Source organism: Oncorhynchus kisutch, linkage group LG6, assembly GCF_002021735.2.
Source record: "Oncorhynchus kisutch isolate 150728-3 linkage group LG6, Okis_V2, whole genome shotgun sequence".
Taxonomy (NCBI): domain Eukaryota; kingdom Metazoa; phylum Chordata; class Actinopteri; order Salmoniformes; family Salmonidae; genus Oncorhynchus; species Oncorhynchus kisutch.
This window is the reverse complement of record NC_034179.2, coordinates 37,829,105-37,850,886: the sequence shown is the minus strand read 5'-3', so window position 1 is coordinate 37,850,886 and position 21,782 is coordinate 37,829,105. Positions and strand designations below refer to the sequence as shown.

The 21,782-nt window shown below is 46.2% G+C and overlaps 1 protein-coding gene across 4 annotated transcripts in view; it reads right to left on the bottom strand.

Annotated features, from left to right (window-relative positions):
* Positions 1-21,782, bottom strand: part of LOC109892789 (homeobox protein cut-like 1) — a 263,867-nt gene that overhangs the window by 32,677 nt on the left and 209,408 nt on the right. Inside the window, exons 10-20 of one of the 4 annotated variants that reach the window (XM_031826693.1) lie at positions 19,787-20,080; positions 18,624-18,682; positions 16,872-16,920; positions 16,683-16,776; positions 11,056-11,841; positions 8,455-8,535; positions 5,287-5,388; positions 4,742-4,831; positions 3,762-4,279; positions 2,599-2,976; positions 640-799 (exon numbers count right to left, since the gene is read on the bottom strand). In XM_031826693.1, the coding sequence (XP_031682553.1) occupies positions 640-799; positions 2,599-2,976; positions 3,762-4,279; positions 4,742-4,831; positions 5,287-5,388; positions 8,455-8,535; positions 11,056-11,841; positions 16,683-16,776; positions 16,872-16,920; positions 18,624-18,682; positions 19,787-20,080 (2,611 nt within the window). The remainder of the gene's footprint in view (positions 1-639; positions 800-2,598; positions 2,977-3,761; positions 4,280-4,741; positions 4,832-5,286; positions 5,389-8,454; positions 8,536-11,055; positions 11,842-16,682; positions 16,777-16,871; positions 16,921-18,623; positions 18,683-19,786; positions 20,081-21,782) is intronic. The other 3 variants (XM_031826696.1, XM_031826695.1, XM_031826694.1) reach the window with 3 other exon arrangements.

Below are 21,782 nucleotides of genomic sequence, written 5' to 3'. Positions count from 1 at the left end.
TGCTGTTTAATCAGCTTCTTGATATGGTACACCTGTCAGGTGGATGGATTATCTTGGCAAAGGAGAAATGCTCACTAACAGGAATGTAAACAAATGTGTGCACAATATTCTTGAGAAATAATATTTTTGTTCCGATTAAACATTTCTGGGATCTTTTATTTCAGCTCATGAAACATGGGACCAACACTTTACATGTTGTGTTAATATTTTTGTTCTGTATACTTTAGTTTCTTGTTGCAAACAGGACGCATGTTTTGGATTTTTCTTATTCTGTACAGGCTTCCTTCTTCTGTGTACACATGTACCTTGTGGTCGGCCCTGTAGGTGCAGTACGTTCTAGCAGTGTGTGTGTATGCCTGGTGTGCATGTCCAGTGTGTGTGTGTTTACCTTGTGGCTGGCCCTGTAGGTGCAGTACGTTCTAGCAGTGTGTGTGTATGCCTGGTGTGCATGTCCAGTGTGTGTGTGTTTACCTTGTGGCTGGCCCTGTAGGTGCAGTACGTTCTAGCAGTGTGTGTGTGTATGCCTGGTGTGCATGTCCAGTGTGTGTGTGTTTACCTTGTGGCTGGCCCTGTAGGTGCAGTACGTTCTAGCAGTGTGTGTGTATGCCTGGTGTGCATGTCCAGTGTGTGTGTGTTTACCTTGTGGCTGGCCCTGTAAGGGCAGGACATTCTGGCCCAGCTCTCCGTTGAGCCAGAGCTGCATGCGGATGAAGGGCTCCCTGCCCTTCTGGGTCAGCTTGCTCCAGGGCTTGGGCCTGGACAGCATGTCGCTCACACTGCCCTGAGACAGGCCCAGCACCTGTAACACGCATGCACACACAGACAGACACACATACGTCAGTCAATAAATATTTGTATATATCTGAGCACGCCATCACAGTAAAACAACACTAATGTGTAAGTACACTGCTCAGAACACATGCCAGATTAAAGCATAATATCAGTAATCAAACAAAAGGATAGAGTTAAAAAGAAAGAAAGCTGAAACAATTGTCCTTACTGCACATTGCATATCCACAATTGTCCTTACTGCACATTGCATATCCACAATTGTCCTTACTGCACATTGCATATCCACAATTGTCCTTACTGCACATTGCATATCGACTATTGGTCAATTCCATGCCAGCATGGCCCGAAAATATCTTCCTTCTGGAAATTCTCACATAGAAACTTTATTGGGATGAAGGCTGTTTTTATACGCTTTTTACATTTGTAACAGCATTTTTGAGAAAATCATGATGAAAGTGGTAAGACCCAATGATCCGTGAACCGTACATGACATAGACAACACCTTGGTGTCAACATACTCCTAATAGTGAGTGCTAAATGATGGAATATTGCTACATTCTGAAATACAATGTTACTCATGAATTTATCCAACATTAAAACTATAAATATGAATATCTCAAAAGCACCCTTTTTTTGTTGACTTTCTTCATTTTTATGCATATTGTTTTAAACAATATAATCTACAAGTACATCACATTTCCAGAGTGGGCTTTCTGCTCCTTTTAAAGTTATGATACATTTTATCACCACCACCAAAACAGTGAATGGGAAAATGGGTTCAAAGCCAACTCCCTCTGCTGGTGATTTGCTGAATGTGCAATCCTACTGGAGGGCTGTGATTGGTTAATGACCTATAATGTCATTTCTATGTATAAAATGGGTCATATCATTAACAGTAACAGAGAGTAACTCTGGAAATGAAATGTGTTTGAAGAGTATATTGTTTGAATAAATTCATGTGATACATTTTATTTCATATATAGACATACTGCATACTTGAGAGCACACTACAAGAAGTATAATGACACCAATATGTTGTCTGTATCATGTACGATTTCAATGATCAAAGGGTCTAGGAGGCATGTACATGTCTAAAAAAGGCCTAGAATAGCCTCTCGACTTTCGTCATGATTTCTCCCCCAAAAATGGTGATACAAATGTAAAACACATGTTAACAACCCCCCCCCCCCCCCCCAAATGAAGTTATTATCTGAGAATTGCCAGAACAATCTGTGATACCAAAAATATTTTCGGGACATGCTGGCATGTAATCACCCAATTACAAACACTCATGCACTGAGATCATGCACTTATTCCTTCAAACCACTGAGATCTGTACTGTACACCCTGACACCATCTGCTTTAGTTTGTACCAACAGGGTGTATAAAGGAGTTTTTGTTGGTGGAATCCTGGTTGGCAGCCCAATGCTATTAACTAGCTGAGTGCTGAGAGAGACACAGGCTTAGATGTGTTTTAAATGGATGTGACAACTGAAGCTTAGAGGATCACGTACGTTTTATGTCAAAGGTGACGGTTTCCTGTTTACACACAAATCTATTTACACACGTATGAATGGATTCATTAAGCAAACACACTATAACAGAGAGCTGAGGTAGCATAGGACACCCAGTTTTGAAATGTGCTGACTGAGGGTGGAGGGCAGTTGGGTGGAAATGACAGGAAGGGAGAGAGGCAAGTGGAGCAGTATTACAGGGGGGGATGTGAGTTGACGCGAAACTGGCGCAGGATGGGTATATCAGGCAGTATAAGGACATGGGTATGGGGCGGTAGGGTGTCTTGCACACCTTCTCTCCAAAGATGCGCTGGCAGATGCCGTTCTTGGCCAGCTTGTCTTTGACCTGCTGCGTGAGCTCGGCCGTGTCCACCTCTTGGTACATGTAGAACTCGTACTGCTCAGGAGTGAGCGGCGCCACCACAGGCTTGGCTTGTTTAGCTGCGGGGGTCAACAGGGACCCCAGAGGCCCCAAGCTTAGGGGAGAGAGACTGCTCTGGGGTGTGTCGGCGCGGCTGGGCCCCTGGGTTTTGGTGCCCCCGCCATGCTCAGAGCTGGCCTGGGAGTACGGGGACTCGGCCCGGGGCCAGTCCTTCCAGTAGTCCAAGGAGGAGATGGAGACGGAGGAGGGTGCCAGCACCGAGGATGAGCCGGCCAGCCGGGGAGGCTTCTGGCGGAGACACAGAGAGGCACAGTCAGTGGGGAAGTGGGGATGGGGCTGGCCACTAAAGGCTAACAGCTAATTGCTAATGGCACAGTCACTGTGGAGGTAGGGCGCTAGCCTCTAACGCTAACGTCAAGCTGTCGCCGGCTATGAATAGGCATGAGTGGAAGGTAGGTGGCTTCTCTTCCCCCTATAAAGAAGTAGGACACAGCCACTGTCATTGAATGGATCCAGGGAGGGTATGTGGAGCAGAAGATAGGGGGGAGAGAGTATGGCGATGATTTCAATGTTGTCAAGAAACGTAGCTCCCATGAGTTGCTGGGTTAGGCCATGTTCTGCCTCTGAGAGCTGCGAGCCTAATATCCGGTTTGTGGTGTTGACATGGACCTCACACACACATACGCACTCCGAGCACCTCGTCCTGAGTGGAGCAGCTGCACGCTACAGATGAACATAGACAATGGCCCTCTGTCTTCTAATACCACTTTCCAGATACATTTCAGTTGCACAAGGGCTGTGTCAGAAGCTGATTTGAGTGATGGCAACCAACAAAAACGACAGTAGTTCATAACAAATCTCAGCAGTTTAAGGAGAAGTAGCTAACAACTTACACGAACAGCATGTATATGTTCCATCAGAGGGAATGAGCCTTGTGTTTAGAACAGTGATGAGTTATAATGATATGACACATTCTCAAAACATTTTGAACATTGTGGCTGGCCCACCGTGGTTCGGAGGTGAGAGAGAGGTCATGAAGGCAGAGCGTGTGTGTGGTATTAATGTTATTGTACCTCCTTGCTGTCCTCCTGACTACGCACATCGTCATTCAGGCTTGCCGTGGCTCCCTGACCCCCGGGGTGCATACTGCTCCACCATTGATCCCTCCAGGAGCCTCGCCCCTGCTTGGTCCCACCATCCATTAGCAACCCTCCTCCTCCCCCGCCTTCTCCCACCACTTCTCCTGCCTCCTTCTTCACCATGGCAGAGTGGAAATCCAGGAGGGAGGAGGGAGAGGAGGTTGGGGGGATGGAGGGCTTCTTGAGGGAGAGGGCCAGGGGCGAGTAGGAGGCCGGGAGGATTGGCGCGCCCAGGAGTTTGGGGGAGAGCAGGGCCAGGTCGGAGGGGCCCATGGAGGATGCCTTGAGGATGGGCTCTAGGGCGGCCTGCTGGGCCTCCATCTCTCTCCTTGCCTGCTCTAGGATGGAGCGAATGGTCTCGTCTGAGCTGGAGGATCCACCTGGGCCGATACCACCTCCACCACCTCCACCACCAACCACAATGCTGGACGAGGGAGGGGGCTGGGACGAGTCTACAGCAGGGAGAGACAGAGAGGATAGACATCATCAGACAAGGCTACGAACGCCATCTGCACTCAAAATCAAATGACGCTCCATGGCCACACTGTTTGAAGTAGAGAAGAATTCTGTGAGGTTTGGGATTTTCTGTTTGATGTCTGAAGTTCAAAACAAAAGGAAAACGTAACATTTGAAAATAAGTGATTTCTTATAAACATATTCTAAGTGCTTGATAATTTATACAATAACAGTCCATCACTTAAGAATTTCAATACAGCCACATTTGTCTTTCTAATGTGTTTGAGGCTAAAATAACTGCTCCCTATTAGAACCATATCCCTTAGATTTAAGACTTGGACGGTCAAGGAAATGTATTCTCCCTCCCTGACAGAAAAAGGTGGTCTTGCAGTCTGTACTTGGTTTGTATATTCCCGGTGTGGGGCCACACAGTGTGTAAGGTTAAATCCATTCCTCACCAAGTCTGAGACTTTGTGCATATTTTGCAAAATAGTTGCCCATGCCTCGGGGGTAACCTGTCTGTCGTCGCTGTCTGTCCTCCACACCATCTGTAGTGGGTGGCACGGCGTCAAGAGGGGGTTAGCACGAGGGACATCTCTTAGACATTCTAAAGGCAGTGTATGGGGCAGTCACTAGCACGGTTTGGCATTAGTTATGGCATTGGTAATTTCAGAATAATTGTATGACCAATAAGATACAAATGGGGAAAGCTTGAGTCAACCACATCACATCCTACTGTATGTTCATCCACTTCACGGGCTGTATGAGGTCAAAACCCTGGGAAGGAAACTCTTTATACTGTAAAGGCCCAGCATCCCTATAATTTCTGTACAAGGGGCATGCAGTGTGGTATGAGGGTTGGGGGTCAGACAAGAAGCATCAGACAACTATACAGCAGGGTTGAAGTTGGGTTGAGGTAAATTATTTTAGCTCTATCAATAGATAGAAAATCTAAGCAGCTCCTGCTGTAGAGTCGTGTCCGTCAGAGAGAGCAGCCACTCACCAGCCTTCTGAACCTGCAGCTCTCTCTTGGCCTGTTCCAGGATGGACTTGATGGCCTCATCTGAGCCACTCTCCGAGGTGCGGATCCGCGTGGTGATGTTACCTAGGGAAGTGCAAAAAAGGTCAGGGGTCAATGGACTGTACCAAAGGGAGGGATGGCAGGAGGCAACGGGGGTGATAAAATCTTTGGGTAATTAATATACAGTACCTTCGGAAAGTATTCAGACCCATTGACTTTTTCCACATTTTGTTACATTACATTAGTTACATTATTCTTAGATTTAACATTTTTTTAATAAATCCTCAGCAATCTACACACACTACCCCATAATGACAAAGCGAAAACAAGCTTAGACGTTTTTGCAAATGTATTAAAAATAAAAAACAGAAATACATTATTTACATAAGTATTCAGCCCCTTTGCCCCTATGAGACTAGATATTGAGCTCAGATGCACCCTGTTTCCATTGATCATCCTTGAGAGGTTTCTACAACTTGATTGGAATGGACCTGTTGTAAATGTAATTGATTGGACATGATTTGGAAAGGCACACACCTGTCTATATAAAGTCCCACAGTTGACAGTGCATGTCAGAGAAAGAAAACCAAGCCACGAGGTCGAAGGAATTGTCCGTAGACCTCCAAGACAGGATTGTGTCGAAACACAGATATGGGGAAGGGTACCAAAACATTTCTGCCGCATTGAAGGTCCCCAAGAACACAGTCCATCATTCTTAAATGGAAGAAGTTTAGAACCACCAAGACTTCCTAGAGCTGGCCGCCCGGCCAAACTGAGCAATCAAGGGAGAAGGGTTTTGGTAAGGGAGGTGACCAAGAACCCGATGGTCACTCTGACAGAGCTCCAGTGTTCCTCTGTGGAGATGGGAGAACATTCCAGAAGGACAACCATCTCTGCAACACTCTTTATGGTAGAGTGGCCAGACGGAAGCCACTCCACAGTAAAAGGCACATGAAAGACCGCTTGGAGTTTGCCAAAAGACTCAAAAACAAGATTCTCTGGTCTGATGAAACCAAGATTGAACTCTATGCCTGAATTCCAAGCATCGCGCCTGGAGGAAACCTGGCACCATCCCTATGGTGAAGCATGGTGGTGGCAGCATCATGCTGTGGGAATGTTTTTAAGCGGCAGGGACTGGGAGACTAGTCAGGATCGAGGCAGAGAGATCCTTGATGAAATCTACTACAGAGTGCTCAGGACCTCAGACTCAGGTGAAGGTTCACTTTCCAACAGGATAATGACCCTAAGTACACAGCCAAGACAACGCAGGAGTGGCTTCGAGAAAAGTCTCTGAATGTCCTTGAGTGGCCCAGCCAGAGCCCGATCAAACATCTCTGGAGAGACCTGAAAATAGCAACCTGACAGAGCTTGAGAGGATCTTCAGAGAAGAATGTGAGAAACTTCCCAAATACAGGTGTGCCAAGTTTGTAGCGCCATACCCAAGAAGACTAGATGCTGTAATTGCTGCTGAAGATGCTTCAACAAAGTACTTCTGTAAATGTGATATTTCAGTTTTTATTTTGTATAAATTAGCAAAAATGTCTAAAAACCTGTTTTTGCTTTGTCATTATGGGATATTGTGTGTAGAGTGATGAGGGGAAAAAATATTTAAGCAATTTTAGAATAAGGCTGTAACGTAACAACATGTGGAAAAAGTCAAGGGGTCTGAATACTTTCCGAAGGCACTATGTTGCTAGTATTTTACTTTTGACTACAGCATGTCACAGGTTCACAGTCATAACATAGCCAGTGAAATCTAAAGCTGAATGTTTGGAGTTAGAGAAAAGCTCTACTTTTCCAATAAATATCCAGTAAAAATGTCTCAAGTTTGAGTCTACTGACTGTCTCGTGTCTAAAAGGAACCCAAGGTGACGTTGAACCTTCTCCTTCAGCGAGTTCTAACATCAAACCCCCATGGCTCACCCTGGCAACAGCACCAGTGTGTGTCTGCCGGCAATACTCCCCTGGGGGCTCCCTTTACAACACAGCTCAATCCTGTTAACACAAGAGGCCACGGCTACACATGTTCCTCATGAGCGCTGAACAGAACACTTCCAGCAGCCAGCCAGCCAGCCAGCCAGCCAGCCAGCCAGCCAGCCAGCTACCCTACGCAACAATGGAAAACAGACTTTGGAGAGACTCCATAAGAAACACAAGACCTGGTGTTTTGGATGGGCTTCAGAAGTGAGGTCTAATTGCTGTTTGGAGCTAAACATGGAGGGGCCTGACAAACGTGGCTCCCGAGCTTCCCGGCTTCCTCGCTCTCATTTGTCCTGAGTGAGTGGTCAGAGTAATTGGGCAAGGTCGCGCTCGCTCATGTGTGTGAGTGAGGGGGGGAGCAGCTGGGTACAGGGGGTGAACTGGAAGTAAATCATGACAAAAAAGGGGTCAGACAGGGCAAGGATGGGGGACTCCGTAAGGCCCTCCCCCCAAGCACGTTCTAACTCACACACATACACAGTGATATACACACACGCACAACCATGGTGGTGTACAGGCACAGCTGCCGGGTCATGGGGACAGGATGTTATTATGTTTTTCTAAGGATCTCTGTTTTTAAAGTTAGACAGTTTTGTCAAGGCCACCACTGCCTGTGAAGGAAAAGGGGTTGAAAATGATTGTGTATGTGGCCTTCCGAAGTGCCAAACTGCATGTAAGCACCACACCCATGGCCATTTTCATAAGGCATGAAACACTGCATGGGTTTGGGGAGAGTACATAGCAAAGCATATAAAGGAGCTTTTTAAAGCCTAAATTAGACAAGTGAGGTTTCGCCCTGATGGCAGACAGGGAGAGATTGCGTGGGCTGGTTTGGACTGAATGTTTTAAGACGCACCCTATGCGTGGAAAGGGTGCCTTTATAACCCCCTTCACGTCTGCCTAATCCCGTTTTTTCGCCTGAGGTAGAATGTGTCCTTAACCACAGATTTAGGATCAGATAAAACAACCCCTTAATGGGGAAGAAAAACTATCTGACCCTGTATCAGTGGTTAGGGTAAACATCAACCTCCTCCCTTTATTTTCAACCAGACTCCAGGCCAGAAGTGGTAGAGTGACTTTGACAATGGCTAAATGACACAACAAATTGTACAACATAAAAGCCGACCAAAACACTAAACCAACCACGATATGGGAAGGCAAAGAACAGACCTGGCCTCGAGGAGCCTTCGGAGCCGGTTCTTCGCTTCGGAACCTCCTGAAACACTCTGTTCAGGTTCTGGCCTGGGTTCTCTGTTGGAAAACAAGTGGCGACAAATAAGATAAGTGTCAGAACCCTGAACTGCCACATGGCGGTGGATATAACCCCTAGGAACAGATCTAAGATCAGCTTACTCTCCCTAAATCCGAACTGTTAGAGTGAAAACGCAAAATTGACAATTGATCAGTGTCTAGGAGCAGCTTCATTCTACTCAAATTCAGACAGGATATGGTGGTGTTAGTCAGGGCCTTAGCTATATAGAGCTATAGATCTACAATTACTAGACCAACTCCTCAACATCTAGTCATCTGAGCAAAAACCCTAACATTTGGGCAAAACCAATTCAACAAGGACAAAACTTTTAAGTGACTTACTTAAGAACGCAAATATAGCTAGAAGCCATATGGTTCAATATGTCAGAATACAATGCCTGGAAACGCACACATGCTCTTTGTTAACACTTTGGCCAAAGTAATACACACAGTAGTAGGTAACAGTATCTTATTGTCCAACAGCCAGAAACAAAAGTGGATTGAAGACCACTCTACACAGTCTTAAACTGCCTTCTGAGAACCCTTGAGTCAACCCACATGTTCTACCATTCAAACCCACATGTCAAACTCTCCACATATTCGAGAACAGACATTGATGGGGATTTGGACTCACTGGACCGTGAGTTGTGGGTTCAGTTATTGAGAACATAAATGATTGAAATGGAATAGAACTACTAGCTACAGTGCATAAGAACCACATTACATTTCTCCTCAGCATGATTCTATTAAACTTCTGTTGGACTTCTCCCCTGGGCCGACAGGTTTGGTGCTTGCTGCCAGACCGACTCCTTGAAGCCCGTCCAAACAAGTACAATAGACAAGAGTGCAGAGCAACAGTGTGCACATTCATCTACACTCACTACTCTGCTTTAACACAGAGGGGAACAAATTTCGCCCAAGCGCAAACTTTCACATCACCCCTGCCCTGACTGCCAAGTGGGCCTGTGCCGTTTAACGCAGAGAGTCTTGACTGCGGTCGTGTTTCCTAATACCCCGTCTGTTTCGCCTCGCTCTGATCCAGGGCTGCTGACGGCAGCAGCTCTCATCTGGCCTTGTGACGCTACTGACTGAGCACCAAGTTCCAAATGTATCAGTTCCTCACCCAGAGACAGAAAGAGAGAGAGCAGAGGAACAGACACAGCCAGAGGGATGGATATAAAGAGATCCAAGAGATTTTTTCAAGAGAGAGAGCAAAGAGGAGAAATATGGAGTCATTTAATAGGAACCCAATGTACAGGTTGGCGTTTTGTAATCTGTCTCATATTTGACGTAATTGCTTGTGAAAGTGTCCGCATTATGAGCAGTTTGGGTTGAAGAATGAGGGCTTTGCAGCAGGGGGGCGCAGCTACAGTCTGAGTCGCCATGTGTACTGTCACTACTGTGGGGTATGCTTTCTTCGAAGACTTAAAGCACTATCCTCAGAACATCCTGTTCTGCATGACTGGCACAAACACACTCCACACCCCTCTGCACCACTGCCTGTCCAGACATGCATGTTATTGACTGCTGTTTGAGCCTATTCAGACAGATCTTCCTCTGCAATCTGACGGGATCAGCTTGCCTCCCACTCACTGACTCAACAGTACAGGCTGCATTCCCAAGCAGCAAGCGGCAATGTGCCATTTAAGACGGTAACAAAATCAATAGCAAAAAGCAGTGGGCCGACAGCGCTAAGTGATGGAACCCTGAGTGGCGCGTGACGATGACATCTTGATAGACTGGCTTGTAAATGCTCCCTCCCTCTACCGGGTTTGATTCCTGGGGCGGTTGCTATGACAACAGGCGAAAGACGATAACAACAGAAAGGGAACATGTCTGCGAGGTTAATCTGGGCATTTTAGCAGGCGACATGACTGGCGTCAGGAGCGATAAAGATCGCTGTCCATTCATCAAGGGCCCGGGCTATGGCCACACTGTTGAAGTGTGGGGGGGACATCAAAAGGTCTGTTAAAGAGACAGCGCTACCACCAGTGACCAAAAATGCCCCCGTTTGTGAGGTCAAAGGTTTAAGGTTAGGGTCATGCACTAACTGAGGATCACATTGAACGAGGTCGTTCTGAAGTTTGTATTTTGCTAATCTGAATAGCATCAGTGTGTCTGACAACATTCAATGTACCATTCAGCACCAATTTTCCCATTGAGTACATATATTTGTGGGATAGCACAGCAGGACCATACTGAAGCTACTGTAACACAGAAACAGGACACCTGCCTGAACCTGGGGCCGTTCTACTAGCCTCGCATGCAGCCTAATCTCGCGTGTTTACATGAATGGAATCAGTGGTAATCAGTCTGGTAAATACGAGTTTACCGTTCTATACTCATCAGAAATATCTCACCTAGGAATTGGAACTTGATGTGTGATGCAAAGCACCTGGAGGCAAAGACATCACTAAAATATGTGTGTATATGTGCTCAGCTGTGTGTGTGTGTGTGTGTGTGTGTGAGCAGTTGATGTTTGCTGTGTGAAGTGTGTGTATACATTTCTGTCAGTCTCACCTCTCTGCCTCCCCTGGATGCTGCGCAGTGCCAGAATGTTCTGCTCGTCGGACAGGAACTGCCTCATCTTGTGGAAGGGCTCCTTGCCTCGGATGGTCAGCTTGTTCCAGGGCTTGGGCCTGGCCAGTATCTCACTGACCGAGCCCTGGGACAACCCCAGCACGTAGTGGCCGAAGATCCTCTGCCCGATGTTGTGCTTGATCAGCTGCTCCTTGACCTGACGCGCTATCTCAGACGTGTCCATGTCTTCGCCTTCCGAGACACTCCCCGCCCCTTCTGACTGGCTGGGCGAGGGGGCGAGGCCGTTGACATCCGGGCTGCCCGCTGACGGGTGCTGGGATTGCGACTGCAAAGACTGATGGGGTGGTAGGGGGCTGGCTGAAAGGGAGTTATGGGTGGGGTAGTTGGAAGGGGAGAAGAGCAGGGCCTGGCCGGAGGCGGACACGGAGTCCTGCAGGGCTTTGGAGTAAAAGGTCTGCATGAGCTGGCGCTGCAGCAGGGAGTTGAGCACCACCTTGCCCCCCAGGGGGAAAGCAGTGCCTGCCGACGCCAGAGAGGAGGGGCTGAAGAAGTCCTGCCCACCCAGCCCGCCACTCGTGGGCGAGAAGTGGTGTGTGCCGTTGGCGGCAGTGACAGGGGTGGTGTCGGAGGAACCACCTGAGCCAGTGCGCAGGAGGAGCTGAGAGGAGGGAGGGGGAGGGGAGCCCTTCAAGTTGGTGCCCATGGGTGTGGTGCAGAGACGCTGTTGTCCCTCTGATGACTCTTTGACCTTTCGCTCTCTCAAACCTGTGTAGCCAGACAAAACATGACACAGATCAATACATCATGTGGCATCAACAAAGTCCAAAATAAAAACAAGATATCTAGACTGGGGGGTGCAGTGTACTCCAGTGGAGTAGCATAACATTAGAGTGGAGAGGCACTGATGGAGTGCGTGTATTTTCCAGTTGGACTTCTGGCTGTGGAAAGGGACACTGAGCAGTAATGAAGGGAAGCATCTGGCAGGCATGTCCCAGGATATGGACACATGCAAAGGTGCCTAGCTTACCTGCTGTGTGGTGTATGCCCTGCCTACCCTCCTTTAACCTGCCCCTGCATCTCACCATCTCCAGGCCACCACTCACTAAAGGTAGAGTTGGGATTCGCATATTACATGGTGGGTTAACCTCAGTGGTGTGTGTGCCTGTGGTGTGTTCATCAGACAGGGGCCTTCCGGGTGGCGCAGGGGTCTAGGGCACTGCATTGCAGGCAGCGCTAGCTGTGCCACCAGAGACTCTGGGTTCGCGCCCAGCTCTGTCGCAGCCGGCCGCGACCGGGAGGTCTGTGGGGCAACGCACAATTGGCCTAGCGTCGTCCGGTTTGGCCAGTAGGGATATCATTGTCTCATCGCGCACCAGCGACTCCTGTGGCGGGCTGGGCGCAGTGCACGCTAACCAGGTCGCCAGGTGCACAGTGTTTCCTCCGACACATTGGTGCGGCTGGCTTCCGGGTTGCGGGTTGGATGCGTCTCTCCCGAGCCCGTACGGGAGTTGTAGCGATGAGACAAGATAGTAACTACAAACAATTGGATACCACGAAATTGGGGAGAAAAAGGGGTTAAAATAAAAAAATACAAAATAAAAAGAATGTGGGGTCAGGAGCAAAATTTACTAAAATTTACTATACAATGATAAACAATGGCTGCCAAGCAATAATTGCTCTTCACGTACTTTTCCTTGTGCGCTTTGATTAATGTCAGGTATAGCCATAGGCCCAACACCATTGCCAAGAGACCATGATCATCAGGCACACAACAATGAGTTATTCTCATGAAACTGATAACATGTTACAATCATTAACATGAATTAATCCAAAATCACAAATCAGTAACCAAGTAAGATGCCGGTCCGACCTGTATCCAAACAGCATCTTTGGTTTCACAGACATGATCTGGTAGGACAATGAGAGATCCCATTAGGAATACAAATGAAATGCTTCATTTTCGAGGGCGGGGGAGGGAGGGAGGAGACCCTTAAGCCAATTGGGATGACATTTCCAGAGCGACCGAGTGGTAAAGAGCACATTGGTAGGAGAGACTAACGGGGCTTCATTAGCATACTGGATCACTTTGTCTCCACCAGCGTCTGACCTCCAGTGGCCCCCTTCTCCTCGCCCAGGGTGGGCTGCACTCTGCCCTCCACTACCCCCGCCCCCCAACACGCAACTGCAATCTGTGTTGTCACAGATGCACTACCCAAACAGCCCTGGGAAGCAAGCAAACTGACCTTAACCCGTAAAGATGAGATGTAGACTCCAAACACAAGCAGGGGTCGGTACCTGTTTGTCTAGTTAGAGACCCCTAGCCTGTGGTGTGGTTAGAGACCCCATAGCCTGTGGTGTGGTTAGAGACCCTAGCCTGTGGTGTGGTTAGAGACCCCTAGCCTGTGGTGTGGTTAGAGACCCCTAGCCTGTGGTGTGGTTAGAGACCCCTAGCCTGTGGTGTGGTTAGAGACCCCTAGCCTGTGGTGTGGTTAGAGACCCCTAGCCTGTGGTGTGGTTAGAGACCCCTAGCCTGTGGTGTGGTTAGGTCATTTTTTGGAGAGATCAAATCTTGGAGTTTAGTGTAAAATAAACTTTAGGGAGAGATTTTAAAAGAGAATAATGAGGTAAACAGAACAGAAAGCTAAAGCTCTCCAAAGTGAGAGACACTTATTTTTCTTCAACTGAAAAAAGGCAAACTGATCACCAGCAGATGTAAAACTAGTACCAAAAGGTTGGTATTGCACACCAAGGACCTACAAGTCCCCAATCTTTTCATCCCAAGAGTCTAAGCAGTTGGGTAGCAGATGTAAAGTCAAGGCGTTTAGAGAAATGGAGATAACAAGGAACTTCAAAAAGTGATCCTGTTGAAATGTATTACAGAAAATGTTACAGTATCTCTCAAATCCCCCTGTTTAAAGGGCTGATTCTCTGAATGAGATAAATCGAGAATCCAGACAAGACGAGTACCGCGCTGAGGAAGCAGCAGCACTTCAATCTTAATGGTGTGAGCAGACTGTCTGCATCGAACCCTTCAATTCAAATCTATTATACATTAACGGGCCAGACAGATATATTTTTTTCTTTGTATCAAACGTGGGAGTGTGCCAATGGAAACAGTTGACACATTCTTTAGAAGTGTGTCTCTATACTTGTAGAAAAGAAAAAGTTCCAAGAGAGATAACCGTCTTTCCATTGAGTCTAACAGTCTCTTCTTTTGCTGGCGGAGATAGCTGGCACTGCTTCCTGTTTGACTACTGGACTTCCTGTCTATAACCCCTCTAGGTGACTGACAGAGTAAAGAAACAAAAGGACTGTGTGTCCTTTTAAGTTTGAAGCACCCTGGCGCACACACAGAGGCACAGGCCCATGAAGGCTAATGATGTACTTTTTCTCCCCATTACAGTCTGGTCTGGGGTAACTTCAGCTCAGACAATGTGTACACTATCAAAAAGCTCTTTGTGACAGATATCCTTCAGTCTCAGGATTGTAGACAAGGAGACTTAACAGATGAAAAAAAGCCATTCAGTTTATGTGTTTATGAGTGTACGTCTATGGGTCTGTGTAAGGCCACTGAATATGGGGTATGCGGTTCAAAGAGCTGGCATGTCGTGACAAGAGAGGACGATAAGGGATCACAGATCACAGGTGGAAAACTAGGGCTCTGTGTATCACTGAATTAGGCTCAATGAGTTCAACAAAACATCAGCGATCTCTTTGTAAACAACTCTATCAGTGCTTACGGGCCTGTTCTGTACCAGCCTTTGAATAAGACCTTGACAGAGGGCAGTTCACACCAGGAATTGACTTTGTGGTTGTGTCTACATGTATATCACAAAGAAAAAAACTGCTGATATCTGATTGGCTGTTCTGATACTGGTTAACCCTTTACACTTGTGGAAATTGGCCTATAGGGCTCATTTAAATGTTTTTTTACAGAATAAATATGAAATGCATAACCCTGGTAGAAAGTGAAAAGGAACAATTTGGAGATCATGGGAAAATGATTTGCGTTCACCAGACAAGACTATATCCAGACATCACACTGTTGATATGATGCGCATTTTACATTTACTGTACTTTTGCACCGCATTTGTTAATATCAAAATCTGAAAATACTCTGGATACATTCAGTAACATCTGGGGTAGGTGCAACATAAGACAACAAAAAAGACAAAGGGAACTGGTGTCAATGCACTTTGATGACTCAAAGAAGAGTCTTCAACTATAAGGTGTACTATTTAGCTCTCCTAGCTGTGCCGTTGAGGGTATCTAGAGCAAGCACACTTAGTTGTTTTGGTTGGAAAACAACCTGGCATCCCCGCCATCACACAATTACTGTTGTTGCACACGGTCCATTATAAATCGCAATCTGGGTCAGGTGGTCATCATGTGAAGGCTTGTTCTATTGCCAACCTGACTAGCTATGTTATAAAATACGATATTACAGTGTTAGGCTTTCACAATGAAATTTAGGGAAACAGATTGTAATTTTGTAACGAATAGAAATGAGTGATGAGTGCATTCAGGTGTGTGTGTGCCGCAGCGAATTGTCTTCACAATAGTCGAACATAGGCTCATTCTGGGTATGATGCCATGTCATCTTGTAACTGTACATCAAACATAGTGATCATAAACATTGGTACTGTATATGATAGGAGTTTTGTGATATGAAATTGTTAAGTGCACATTTGGATTCACGCGTGTTTGGCTTGCTTATATGACATCAAAGCGGTATTTATTATAATCCTCAACGTCTCATCTTTCAAAAATAAACGCAACATGCAACAATTTTAACGGAGTTACAGTTCATAAGGAAATCAGTCAATTTAAATAAATAAATTAGGCCCTAATCTATGGATTTCACATGACTTGGCAGTGGTGCAGCTGTGGGAAGGCCCACCCTCTTGGTAGCCAGGCCCAGCCAATCAGAATGAGTTTTTCTCCACAAAATACTACTCAGTTTCATCAGCTTTCCAGGTGATGAAGAAGCCGGATGTGGAGGTCCTGGGCTGGCGTGGTTACACATGGTCTGCGGTTGTGAGGCCGGTTGGACGTACTGCCAAATTCTATAAAACGACGGTTGGAGGTAGCTTATGGTAGAGAAATTAACATTAAATTCTCTGGCAACAGCTCTCGTGGACAATTGCACGCTCCCTCAAAACTTGGAGACATCTGTGGCATTGTATTGTGTGACAAAACTGCACATTTTAGAGTGGCCTTTTATTGTCCCCAGCATAAGGTGCACCTGTGTAATGATCATGCAGTTTAATCAGCTTCTTGATATGCAACACCTGTCAGGTGGATGAATTATCTTGGCAAAGTAGAAATGCTCACTAACAGGGAACACTAATGTCAGTTGGCAAGTTCCCAGGTTGCAAAGAAACTACATAGTCCACAGCAGATGTCTGATTGATAAGTCACCTTCATAAATCCTATACACGTCCGTGTATGCGCGAGTCCGCGTATGCGCGAGTCTGCGTATGCGCGAGTCCGCGTATGCGCGAGTCCGCGTATGCGCGAGTCCGCGTATGCGCGTGTCCGCGTATGCGCGTGTCCGTGTATGCTCGTGTCTGTGTATGCGTGTGTTGGTGGCTTGAAGGACTCACTACTCAGCTCACTGTTGTTCAGGCGCAGGGAGGAGCTCTCAGAATGCAGGCCTCGACTCTTCTCCAACAACAACTCCAGAGGCTTCTTAGAGTCCTGACACAGAGTACATTGTTAAACATTGTTTTGATAAGATACACTGTCTAAATATTGTTCAAATCCAACTCAAATGCAACATTCAGCCTCCATACCTGTGCTGAAGAGTAGTTTGAAGAGCCGAACTCTACTGACTTGCGGAAACTGTAAAGCAAACAAGGGAAAATGGACCACTTGATTACTGCACCCACTACAAATAGACACAGCACCATAGGACTGAAATATATCTGCTACCAGCCCCAGAGAATATCTAAATCAGCGGCAGGCAGAGGCAAAGCGATACGTCACAAAGAGAGTTGGCTCAATACAAGTCCTTCACTCCTCTCTGACCATTGAAATCTGATAATGCAATGAAATCCTTAGAGCCAATCATAGTAATTAAAATGGGTTATTCAATCATGTGCTGGGTGCCAATTGGATTCCAGGCGATATTATCTATAAAGGAAAAAGCGTCTATGAAAAGGTTGGGAGGCAAATAAAGACACTTTGGTCTATTAGGAGAGGAATGCTTCCCTTTTGGATTCCAGGCGGGATATCAATACAAATTCACACAAACCGCTCTTTGGCTGACCATCATAGTGGCTCGAAAAACTCTCACAAACAGAACCATTCACTGATACTACCTTTATGACTTCTTCCAATTGGGAAAATAATGCCTGAAAATCCAGTTACCAAATTAATGTCCAGACGGCCCCTTTCTCAGATGAGCGGAGATTGTTAAATCCTGGCAAGACAACGCCCCAGTTCCCTAAACATGGGCAATTATCTTATCTGCCAAACTTAACATTGTCAGCCTTCTTGTTACTGGCTTGGACCGAGATAACACACAGCACCAAACAACGGAAGAAACTGTTCACCGTCTTGAGATGCCAGACCAGAAACGCTAGAGCTTATACAAGCCACTGCCATAAAAAAAACTAAATACGCAGCAATAAAGCTAAGGACATGAATGTTGTTAATGAGTGAAGATTAAAAATGACATTTAGCATAACAGATTTCCTTGGTTTATTCAACCTTTTTTATATTAACAAATGTAATTTACTGAGCTACCGTACACAATATATTTCCCAACTGCAATCAATGGTTTCAAAACAGTTACCTTTAAAAGTAGCTCTACTTTTAAAAGAAACAAGACCATGTCAATAAACCCACATGTGGGGAGAAAGCATCCCAGTACATACCCCTTTAATGAGTCTACAGCACAGCCATGTTAGCATCCCAGTACATACCCCTTTAATGAGTCTACAGCACAGCCATGTTAGCATCCCAGTACATACCCCTTTAATGAGTCTACAGCACAGCCATGTTAGCATCCCAGTACATACCCCTTTAATGAGTCTACAGCACAGCCATGTTAGCATCCCAGTACATACCCCTTTAATGAGTCTACAGCACAGCCATGTTAGCATCCCAGTACATACCCCTTTAATGAGTCTACAGCACAGCCATGTTAGCATCCCATCTCCAGAACCCAAAACATCCAAGTCAGATAAGAAAGCACTGGCAAACAGAGGTTGAACGTAAAGGCCCACTGTCCTATCAAACTAGCTTCTCTGATAAGCACTACCAGTGCTTAGCCAATAATACTCGGACTCTACGCATCCACATTCAAGGGCTAAATCTAAAGGTTAATGATAGTCTTGAGGGTGGTTTGGCAGAGTGTCCAAATGGCTTTAGAGTGAATCCGTACCGACCTGACCTTGGACGAAGCCACGTCTTACATACTTTCACCGGTGTCATCACAAGTTTAGGCTCGGAATGAATTTATCCTGGTTAATTTGTATGGTTTATTGAACTGACGCCTGTGGCTGAGGGGAGGAAAGGCAGACAGAGGAAAATGAATTAACCTGAGCTCTTTCTTGATGCCTTCGTAGTCTGCCTGCTCCTGCAGTTTCTCCTCCAGTTGCTGAGTGGAGAGAGAGACACTTCGTTACTCTCAAAGTAGCGAGGACCAATGCATGGGGAAGCAAACATTTGGAGAGTCAATGTATACTCTTCAAAGAGTATCTTATCCCCCCCAACAAACAAAAGAAACTTGCACTTGTCTTTTCCTACTAGCACCGACTTTGCTGACTTCTTTATTGAGGAGAAATGTACTACAACTGTGATGTGGCTGTGTCACCTAGTTATCTTAGGTGAGACAGACAGTCGCTCTGTATAAGAGAGTCTGCTAAATAACTCAAATGTAAATGTAGAATAAGTTCGAGGAGTCCCAGTGTATTAGCATGTGCACATTTTAGATAGCTCAGTGCATTGGAACATGTACATAACAACTCTACTCATTTGTCTTTCTGCAGTCTCTAAAAACACATCACCGTGCAGCTACACTTGTCGCGACAAATTCCAATAGAGAAGCTCTACAGCAGAGGTAGGCAACTACAAAAGTCCTAATTGTATATATCAAAAATAAATCACTGAGGCCGGTTTTGGCCCACGGGCCGCCTGTTGCCAACCCCTGCTCTACAGTCTCTGTGCATAAAGCTCACTGTTTATGACATGTCTGTTCAGTCTCCATGGATACAAAGACGTGTCAGTCAAGTCCTAAATGTAGAGTCTTGTGTGAGGTGCCCTGCAGAGTTCAGTAAAACCACTGTGACGTTTAGGGAGAGAGGGTTCAGGGCTATGCATTAGTCAGAGGGTCCTGACATGTTTCATTTGTAAATGACTGTTTTTCTGAGTTCAAGCTGAAAGGTAGAGCTTATCTTGTGCACAATATCCAAATGCATTAACGGGATGCACATGGACGCATTATGAAGTACTACTGACAACTGCAGCTTTTCTTACCATGGCACACAGTGTGGTTAGGCCTACTCTTCATAACTGACTAATGTACGGGACTAACCAGGGCCCTCAGTGTTATGGGACTAACCAGGCCCCTCAGAGTTATGGGACTAACCAGGGCCCTCAGAGTTATGGGACTAACCAGGGCCCTCAGAGTTATGGGACTAACCAGGGCCCTCAGTGTTATGGGAATAACCAGGACCCCTGGAGGTGGTGTGACAGGTCTGACCTTGAGTGAGCTCTCCTTGGTGCTGAGCTGCTGCTCCAGCTGGCTGATTTGCGAGGCCGAGTTCTCACGGACGTTGGCCAGGCTGGCCTGCAGTCTCTGCACGTCCTCAGCCAAGTGCAGTACCTCCCGTTCCTTTGCGGTCAGCTCCACCTCCAGACTGGAGCGTGACAGAACCTCTAAGGCTTGCTCCATGTCAGGGGCCTTCTGGATCTGTGTGGCAAGCTGGAGAGACTTGTTGGCGGATGTCAGCTGTTCCCGAAGAGCCTCTGCTTCCCTCTCCGCTACATCCGCTCTCTGAAGGAGAGAGAGAGTCAAGTTTCCTCACTATCCCACCATTCTCTGTCAAGTGCCGTCTATAGACAACCATAAGATACATCACTGTAGGTCTCAAGCCATTCTTCAAGGACCAAATCTAAAGTTGAGATCTGCTAATACAACCTACATGTTTGTTTGATAGACATTTATTTATGATTTGTGCTAAAGTTTGAATTGCACACACACACACACACACACACACACACACACACACACACACACACACACACACACACACACACACACACACACACACGTCTCCAGTTCCAAGATAGAACAGTAAGTACAGAATTTAGACCCACAGCGATTTCTCTGTCATGGTTGTGTAATACATGCATAGCCCCCTCCATCAGACAATCTCTGACCCACAAAAGAAGACAAGGGGGAGAAGAACACAAGGCATCCTAATGGCTCATTACATGTTGAAGGTGCTTAAACATTCAACCTTTAGATATCTCAGGCGCTAAAGCCTTCATCTTTATGGAATTATGGAGATTTAACATTTTTCAGGCGGCTAAGTTATTCCAAAAGTTTGGTAATGAGGGCGCCATTTAATATAATGACAAATAATTGTTTTGGGTGATTCTATTTACAAATTCTAATCAGCAGGCTCATTTTAATTACGTGGTAGCCAGAGAAAAACAAGGTCAGCAGACACACAGTAAAACCTTCAGGGAGATTTTACTTTTAAGTGTAGGCGTAGACTAATGTATATTGAAATGTGAGGAAAACAGATACCCATACATTATAAATATACTTTCAAACAATACCATTTAACAGTGTGCACTACAGAAACATGTTTCTCTTCCATTGTCTCTCGCATATACAATGTTACACAGCTACGTGACCATGATTGGAAGTGCTTGTAACACCATTTATAGCGTGATGGAATGGCACTGCAACTTGCCCAGTCATTGGGAGGAGAGTGAATGAAGTGTCGTCTGTAGAAGGCTGACACCAGCGATCCCCCCCCCCCACCCACCACCACTCCGTCTCTCTGATAGCAGATATGAGGAGTGTGCGTCTCCTGCGCCGAGGCGGATGAGACGGGTGATTACAAGAACAAAGTGACAGCGAGTGCGTATGCACACACAGAGCGGATCCACAGACGGGTGAGGAGAAGAACGGGAGCATGACAGCTGATAAGGGGAGACACGCGCCCAGAGTGGTACAGCTGACGGCACGACACCGTACTGCTCTGCTCTGTACTGCGGGATGGGGCCCTCTTCTGTCTTGTGAAGGGCGGGCATGCCATAACTGGCATGTCATAGTGGGCTACAGTTGAAAATGACTGAGTTAGCCCTGCTAAGTGAAGACCTACCTGTACAAAAAGGAAATCCTGGTGCTGGAGTGTTTCAGGTACTGCAGGGTTTTGTTCCAACCATGTCACCTGACAACTAATCACCTCACCAACTGAGCTAATAGATCAACATCAGTGACTGGCTTATTTCCAACTACCTGGGCCAAGACTCACAAAACATTTCAAACACAAAATTGTTTAAATAAAATTCTCAAAAAGATAGTTCGTAAGTACAACTGCTCAAAAACGTTTTAAGACTGTTTTTCTTACAAACTTCTCAAATATTTTCTTATGAAATTCTTAACTATCTTCTTAAGATCATTTTGCTAGGCAACCAATCTAGCTTGCTATCTAGCTAGCAATCACGTTAGCATATTTCTT